The sequence below is a fragment of the Oculina patagonica genome, chromosome 2 (genome assembly GCF_052425735.1).
Source record: "Oculina patagonica isolate OP01 chromosome 2, crgOcupat, whole genome shotgun sequence".
Lineage (NCBI taxonomy): Eukaryota > Metazoa > Cnidaria > Anthozoa > Scleractinia > Oculinidae > Oculina > Oculina patagonica.
In genome coordinates this window covers 21,171,167-21,179,287 of record NC_135759.1, presented here as the reverse complement: position 1 = coordinate 21,179,287, position 8,121 = coordinate 21,171,167, and the positions used below count along the sequence as shown (strand labels likewise).

General features: G+C 39.1%; 1 protein-coding gene across 1 annotated transcript; it reads right to left on the bottom strand.

Moving 5' to 3' along the window:
• Positions 1-659: 659 nt before the first annotated feature.
• LOC144643558 (uncharacterized) lies at positions 660-3,164 on the bottom strand. The gene has a single exon (XM_078502860.1). It carries the CDS (start codon positions 2,407-2,409, stop codon positions 1,417-1,419), a length of 993 nt encoding a protein of 330 aa, XP_078358986.1. The 5' UTR covers positions 2,410-3,164; the 3' UTR covers positions 660-1,416.
• Between the last annotated feature and the right edge of the window lie 4,957 nt (positions 3,165-8,121).

Here is an 8,121-nt window from a genome sequence, read left to right as displayed (position 1 = left end):
AAACTTGAAAACAGAATAACACCATACAGTAACTCTAAGCGGGTAAAGGAAATCACAAGTTGATATTATTTGAATGATTCACGCTGACGATTCCGGCAATAATACAAACGCTCTGGATGGGCTTTGTGCGGGCAAATATCATCCTTTAGCGATCTATTTTCGACAAAAAAGACGTTTGGAGAGCAAGCGGAAGCACAGTGACCGAACTGACCACTGAGGGCCAAGAAGAAACATCGAGTATCGAAATGAGACGCCTCCCACTTCCGGCCAATTCCGTTTCCGACCGAATGCGCGATAAGAAAGTATCAGCACGTCACATCACAGTATTTTCTTTGTTATCACAAGGAAAAGAAACATTAAAGGCTCGGATTAATTTATGTCGCTGAAACATTTTAAAAAAATCTTAACGCTTAAAGAGAACTAGAAATGAGTGGGCGAAAATGCTTTACGCAAAGTGGGGTTAATGCGGTTTTCAGTGTGATCAACTAAACGTGAATCAATTTGGGGTTAGTTTTGATCCAAGAGCGAATGTATTAAACTCGCTCATCGTTACAACTTGGGAGGCGGGTTCGATAAACGCAACGGAAGGAATGAAACTTCTACGCTAGTGAAGGAATGTCCCAAAACTACGAACAAGAAAATACCACGCACAAAACATATCCTGAAACACCCTTCTTTATTCAATTCCTTTCAGAGCGTTCCGCATATCTTAGACCTGAAGTAATAATAATAATAGAGTCTTCAGAACCGGAGCAATTTTACATACAATGGTCAAACGGGACAAAACTTAAATACAGAGATTAATAACTTCATAAATTATAATTCTTTCTGCGCTTCATAATTTAACTATTTCTTTTTACATTGCTGCATAATCGCAGATTATATGTATTTTTTTTATGTCGGGTGAAAATAAATTCAAAAGATGTCAAACAAATTTTTCAAAACAGACTAAATACTAAATAGATTAGTCAGTGAAAGAACCCTTGGGAAAACACGAAAATTTGATAGCCTGAAATTGAACCTGGAGGATATTTCCTAATCCATCAGTCATCCTAACATGTAAATAAAGATCCACAAACTCTGATTTCAATTTTATAACTTACGATAAATAAAATGACATGAAAACATACAAAGGCTGTCAACATAAACGTAAGTTATATAACAGAAGTGCAGATAACGTTTCCTCGCGCGCTTTTAAAGACCAAATCAAAACTTAGAGACACACTGAGCCTTTCGAACGAAAATCTGTTTGAGACTTCTGCGGATTCATTTCACACCCGGTAAATAAAATATTTGATTTCAACTCTTATAAAAACTCGCACATAAAATACGGCGGTGTATTTTACAAAAATTACCTCAATGCTCTGACTTATGAAGTCAAAATGTTTCTGATCTGAGACGTTAATTGATCTTCATCTATTTAGGGTTAAATTTAAAGCGTTTCTGTGGCTTTTTCTTCTTCTTTACACTCGTGGCGGCTTTTTTACAGCCCACAGCGGGCAAATAGCAGCAGAGACAGGGAATGAATAGGGACAAAATAGCCAGGCAACCCCATCGCGGCGCGCACGAACTGACGGGACCCGCGCACGAACACGGTTCATCAGCGAGCTGTCCTTCATCGAAATTGTCTTTCGTACAGTGATAAAAGATACCTTTTACACAACACATACAACTGGCATAGTCTATGAGTTCGTCTGCTTCCACACCACACAAGAGGGGTTCTTGCTTGTCGTTTGTCCACTGAGAACAGTGTTCCACTCGTTCGCTTTTCAGTGAACTACTGTCCACAAGTCGAGTTGTAGGCCGTGATGTCGGAGAACTCGGCTGACTCTCGACCAGACACGCTTTAGTCTTTCCATAATAACAATCCGTATAAAGTCTCCGCTCGAAGCTAGACAGTTTTGCAAGGCTATTCTTAGACTTTAAATCCGCGGGCTGTGACCGGAGAGTTGATAACTTTATAGGAGGCGCTTTCGCAAGCGGTGAAAGTTCACAATATTCGTCGGCATCGTCCGCGCTGTCAGAGCTACTTGAAAACTTTGTATTCGTTGTAGCGGGCGTTTTGTGACTCGCGATCGTCGATTTTTTCGCGCAATCTGCTACCTTTATAGGTACCTTTTGTTGCTGAATATTATGCCGGCGTAGTTGTTTGTACACTTTGGGGTCGATAACTTTAAAGCTCGACCCGTGTCCAATCACAAAAGGGTAATAATCGTCCGCATCGCTCTCTTCTGTTACGCCGGTCGCAGGAAAGTTCGTCGTTAAATGCGGTAATTTTTCGACCAAGGCGAAATGATTTCTGTTATTCGTGCCATGCATCATCTTGCCCAATCCTTCGTGTTTCATCGAGTATGATGAACTGTAACTCGTTCTGTGGTCAAATCTGTGTTGCCATACATCGGTGTCCATATGTCCTTGTTGTGTTGACCGGCGGTGCGACCGACCGTCCAGTGCTGTTACTAAATTCAAACTGAACGCGACCTACGTCGTGACTGTATTATAATGGGCTGGCCTTGCTTAGCTTGCGTGGCACTTCCGTTGATCAGCTTGGGAAATTTAATGTTTCCTTTTATCAAATCTGCCAAAAAAAATTCCCGCGAATTTCCTATTAAACTGAGCAAAGAAAACTCCCCGGTAATGTCAGTGCTTCGGCGGACAATGAGCGTTCAAAAATTCAGCCATCGTATGAATATTCCCTCTCAACGTTATAAAGACACTCGACAAGTTGAGAATAAATTTCTTGATGTAATCCTGGCTTTTCTTTCCACGGCTCTGAAGTTTCAATTAGCCCGCCAGTCGAATAATCCGGCGGAGTAATAAATTAATGTCGAGAAGCACTCCGATAAGAGAGAAAACTCCCTGTTTCACAACCCAAACACTTTCGTTCTCACCCCTTTGTAGTCCGTTGTTTTGAGTAATTTATATTTAGCCGAGGTCGATTATTCTCTATTGTAATTCAAGCTTTAAAATCCCTCAAGTGATAAACTTGTTTTAGCGGAAATGATGGTATGCTATGGCGGGACTTAGTTCCGGTTCTATGAGTGAACGATCACCGACTGACGTAGGCAGTGGAATCTCGCTCTCGAATCGACGACTTATACACACGGGTTGCGCGTTAATCGCAACTTAAAAGCGAGAAACAAACCCCATAAAAACATAAACAGAAAAGTTAACGAGTCCCGATCGTCGAGCGATGGCAGCCACAACAAAAGCTTTAGAGCCTCAAGTTTAATTTCCCGTTGCGAAAGATTAAAATGCAAATGGTGCCCTACATAAACACGACACAAAAGAAACCCACTCAAAACGGAAGTCCACACCCAGTCACTGATGACAAATGACAAGAGGCTTTAGAAGTTCTTGTGTGCGGTATTATCTCTCATTGGTCGGCTTTGTCACGAACCGCAAATCAACTTGATCACCCTCTAGGGAGGACGAGATTTGTTTTCTATCGACACGAATCCCGCGCTATGTCATTGGCGTTCAATTTGGGATAAGTGAATCAATAAAACGGAAAACGGCTGCAAATTAACTTGTGATCCGACAAAAGACAACATTTAACTGTTTTCTTTGCTGTTTTCCTTTCTAGGACTGCCCACGACTTAATCAATCAACCCTTAAAATTTGTTTATGTTTTCGTTTCATTTACGCGCGTCTCGATTTTCGGCGTTTAATTTAATTTTTTTTCTCGGGGTCCCCCGAAATGTCACGTTGATTGAACCCTGTACATACACACTCGAGATGAGACGGTTAGTTGTGACAGGGTACTTCAAAATTGTTTAGATTACGGTTGATATGTCTGTTGTGAAAACCATCAAAGAACAGCCTGTCAGCTGAAAAAATCCAAAGAAATGCAAAGTTGGCAGCAAAAGCTTTTAGATAACAGCTACGATTTGGCTAAATTGTTTCCTGTCGATCATCACAGCCGCAGTTCCAGCGACACCGATTTTTCCACTTGGTGGTTTTTGGTAAAAAAAGAGAGAGTCACAAATCGCAGGATATGGCAAGATAGAGGCGCCGAGATGGCTGCCAAACCGGACATGTTGTTCGTATCATGATTAGACATCATAAATGTACACTTGCGAAAGTATGTTAGTAGAACTGATTAGAAGATGGTTTACGAGACATTCTAATTATGGAGTCACAAAGACAGCAGTAGAACGGGTGCGGATTATTCAATAAAAACAGTATTCCGTGCGTCTTTTAAGTGTCCAGTTGTAGACCCAATATTGCAAATGACGTATTTTAATACAAATAGTTAATTAGGTCAATGTTTTTCCTACACTTCAAGCAACTTTGTTCAGTAGTTGGTTGACACTTTTTTCCTGTTATTAAAAATTTACTTCATGTTAGTTCTGAAAACCAGTGATACATCAGAGACATCTACAATGTCTCCTGATAATTTTCGGTATTTTCTTTAGCTGTCGACTTGAAAATATCTTGATACAAAAGAAGAAAATTCATGTTGATCGATCTCAGTAATCAGTACATAGTTTGTGAACCGTTAGTTTAATGTTCAAATTACACACATGATTCAACCCAATCGACCCAATTGTCTTGACGCAAACTGACCAGAGAACTTTAAAAAAAGTAAAATGCTGTAAAGTTCTCGTCTATGAAAAACCAAACAACCATTTATCCAAACTAAACAAAGAATTTACATAAAGATAGCTCAGTTTCAGAACTGTTATCATTTCAAAAACACTGTAATGGAAAAGGATGGTCGGTGTTGTTTCAGCAACCATTAATCACTAGCCTATCACTTCAAGCATTCAGTTCAAGGACCGAATTCTTTTCGGCTTTATGACTAAAACCACTAAAACTCATTTGGTGATGTAATTTCGTACCACAAAATGCAACTGTTAGCAAGTTTCGTGTATTGCGCCGAGTGTAGAAAAAGCTGATTTCCATATGCAATTTTTTTTAAAGGAACGATCAATATTTTTTCTGGGGGAAAGTGAAAAAGGAGTTAAACAAAAGGGAATGAAACCGCCTCTTTCACTACCAGCTTCTGCTTCTGCTTGAAAAATATCGTTCTAAGCATGTGTTTCGAGTATGATTCTCCTAAACCAAATAGTGATCTGTCAGCAATACAACTCGGCAAGTGTGAGAAATATATCTTACAACTTTTGCCGGAAACCATTTTTTGACCTTCGAAGCACGAATTGCTTACATTACTCAGAAACTACAGTAACAAAACAAAAAAGTGTTGAAAAATGATCAAGATTCAGTCAACTAAAGGAAATGTTGCCTTCCCAACAAAAAGAAAACTTTCGTAAAACAGCAAACTATTTACTTGCAGTAATAATAAAAACACATCACTGATGCAACGTGAAAAGACAAATCCGTTGCTTTTTAATCACAATGTGCTTCCTTGCAAATAGAAAGGTACTTTTTTGAAAGGGTTTTACTAGCTACTGTAGGATTAAAGCACGAAAATAATTTAACGGAAAACAGCAATTCCAAAAATTCCGGAAATATTGAATTGGTAGCAAAATGTTTCCTTTCTGAATTGCTCTTCAAGGTGTGCTTGATTTCTTGTTCACACAAGAGACTGAAACACGATTCTGATAGAACGGAAAACAGCCAAATCCGTTGAATCATATCATTTATAATCAAGGAAATCGTGCATCGGAAACAAAATGTATCTTTTCCAAATAAACTGTGCGGGGGTTCTTCATTCACTGCTTGATCTTAATCTCAGCCCCAGTTCCTTTTCGGATCGGCTAGCTGGCCGGGCCTTCACCGCGGTCAAACGTCTCAGGCAGTTTTTCTTTTTATTTCGGGGTATTTCGTTCAAATAAGGATAGATAAAATAGTTGCTGAGTGTAAAGATATTTCCTTACCCTCGAATAAACGAGTATTTTTACCTTCCAAAGTCCAAACGCTCCGCAACCGAACCGAATGCTTTGACAAATGGCGCCAAGGAGTTCCGTATTTACCTGTTTTCAAACACATGAACCTTTTTTAGTAAAGCTCCAAAAAAATTTGTAAATCATCAGAATACCGGTCAAGTACCAATCTTTGAACAGTGAAAATAAGAACCTTATTTTTGAATTCCTTTTCCTGTTTTTTACATATTTCTATCGTTTGAGCGCGATAGAGGCCGGGCCTCTCCGTTCACATTCAGCTGAGTACCTATTTCACACGACTGGTTTGCCTGCAAGAAAGCGCTCTTGCTCGCAGGATTAGGACTCGATCATTTGACAACAGGTCATTTGTAACTTTGCAAGTAACAGTCAGTAAAAGACCAAAAAGGCACCAAGTCATAAGAGAATTTTGCACATTTTGAGTAACTTTCCGTCTCCTGGGGAAATAGCGTATTAGTATGATAAATAGATCGATTAAAACAAGAGAGGATTGAAAAAAAAAGATTTAGTTCAAAAGGTCCAAAATGTTTGCTTTCCAAAAAGCAACACCGTTACGTCCAACGTCTAATGGCATTTTCTATCACTCTCCAACAAGGTACGTGAAAGGGAAGCGGGAAAGCTACACATTGATTGCTGTTAACTTTGGTAGTCCTTAAAACAATCGTAACTTGTAATTTCCGTTCATCGCTAACGACTTTAAGTTGGATAGAAACCTTCTGTTCACATATATCTTAATGCGTGTAACCTAAAGTGGCACTGCAGCTGTTTAAGTAAGTTTACAAGTAGTGCTATGAATTTACTCTGGCTTTGAATAAATATAGACTTTTGACAGGTAATTTTTTAGCAGCTTTGAAGGTGAACTTTCTTTGTAATCAATTTGCCATCACAGACAAAAACGCCTTGAGGCTAACGGCTTAATCAAACTTCCTATTTATTGTTGGAAACATTGTTAATGAGATTTTGAGGTCGGAATTCTCGTTAGCCCTTAATTCCGCTTTTTTCCTAACAGTTAACTGAGACTAAATCATGTTATCTTTATCTTTTTTTATTGATCGTTAAAATTTGGCAAACATCTGTGAACTGAATTTGAATTGAATGTTGCTTGACCGTTACAGAGCTGTCAAGAGTGTTGTACTGTAAGGCGAAAGCCAAGCACAGGTAACTTCTGCAACAAACGTCCTGGCCAATATGAGTACTGAACCAAGTTCTTGCAAGAATAACTTGCCTTTTTTCTTGGTTTTGACAATTCGTGATGAAAGAGAGCCCTTTCTGCAATGGCTCTAGAAATCTAATTATTCTAATGGCTTAGTGGTTTCCGTCGTAAAGAAGTTTGGTTGAAGAAGCCGGCGGAACGCGGAAACGCGAATCTGCAGCATTGAGCAAAACAAAGCCTTAAACCAATCAACGCCTCAGCTTATTCAGTACTGAGCATAAATTTCTATTGTTGACTCTTGAGAACTTCTTGTGTTTTGGTACACGGTTGTCATAATAACTCACTGAATAGAATACAAGCCAAAGTATACACTGTAAACTGTGGCGAAAAATTCCTGCATTCCTCTCTGAGATGCATTTAGAAATGGCCCCAGACACTACACAAAACCAATTTGAACTCTGTCCAAGTTTTCTATTTTTAACAAGACCATGAATTTATTCTGGAACCGGGGAACAATGCCCCTGCATTTAAAATTGCACATTAAGAAAAAACGTGAGCGACAAAGGTCGGTAAAACGGACGTCAATCTGTCCCCTCCCCCTTGGGCAGCTAATGATTTGTTTGGGTTTAACGGTTGAATGACCAGCTAACTTCCCTTAAAAATGAAAACACACACAATGCTTCAAATTTTCGCACCCTCTTTGCAAAAACCACTCGTTTTTGTTTGATATACGTTTGAAAGGAAGTCACGTATGTGAACTTCAGAACAGAAGTCTCTGTTTTCAAGTGGCAGCTAAATATGAGAGTCGAAATGATACACGCCCATATGCTATGTAAACGTGAGTTAACACACGCAGGCTTTCACTAAGCCCTCTGGTAAAGAGAACATGATTTACGTCTAGTTGAATATAATCGATGAATAAATCGCTCAAACGATTTTCTGTAAGCATCTTCAGCAATAAAATTAGTTTAGTTATTCAAAGGATTGAAAGTCAACTACTGAAATTTTCGCACAGAACTGACTAATTACGTGTAAATATTACGTTCTAAGATCTTCTAAGCTATCGCGGTTTGACAAAAAATTTGTTGAATGTTTTGATGA

Excerpts from the sequence above, each read along its gene's own strand:
- LOC144643558 (XM_078502860.1), bottom strand. The coding sequence starts at position 2,409 with ATGGACACCGATGTATGGCAACACAGATTTGACCACAGAACGAGTTAC.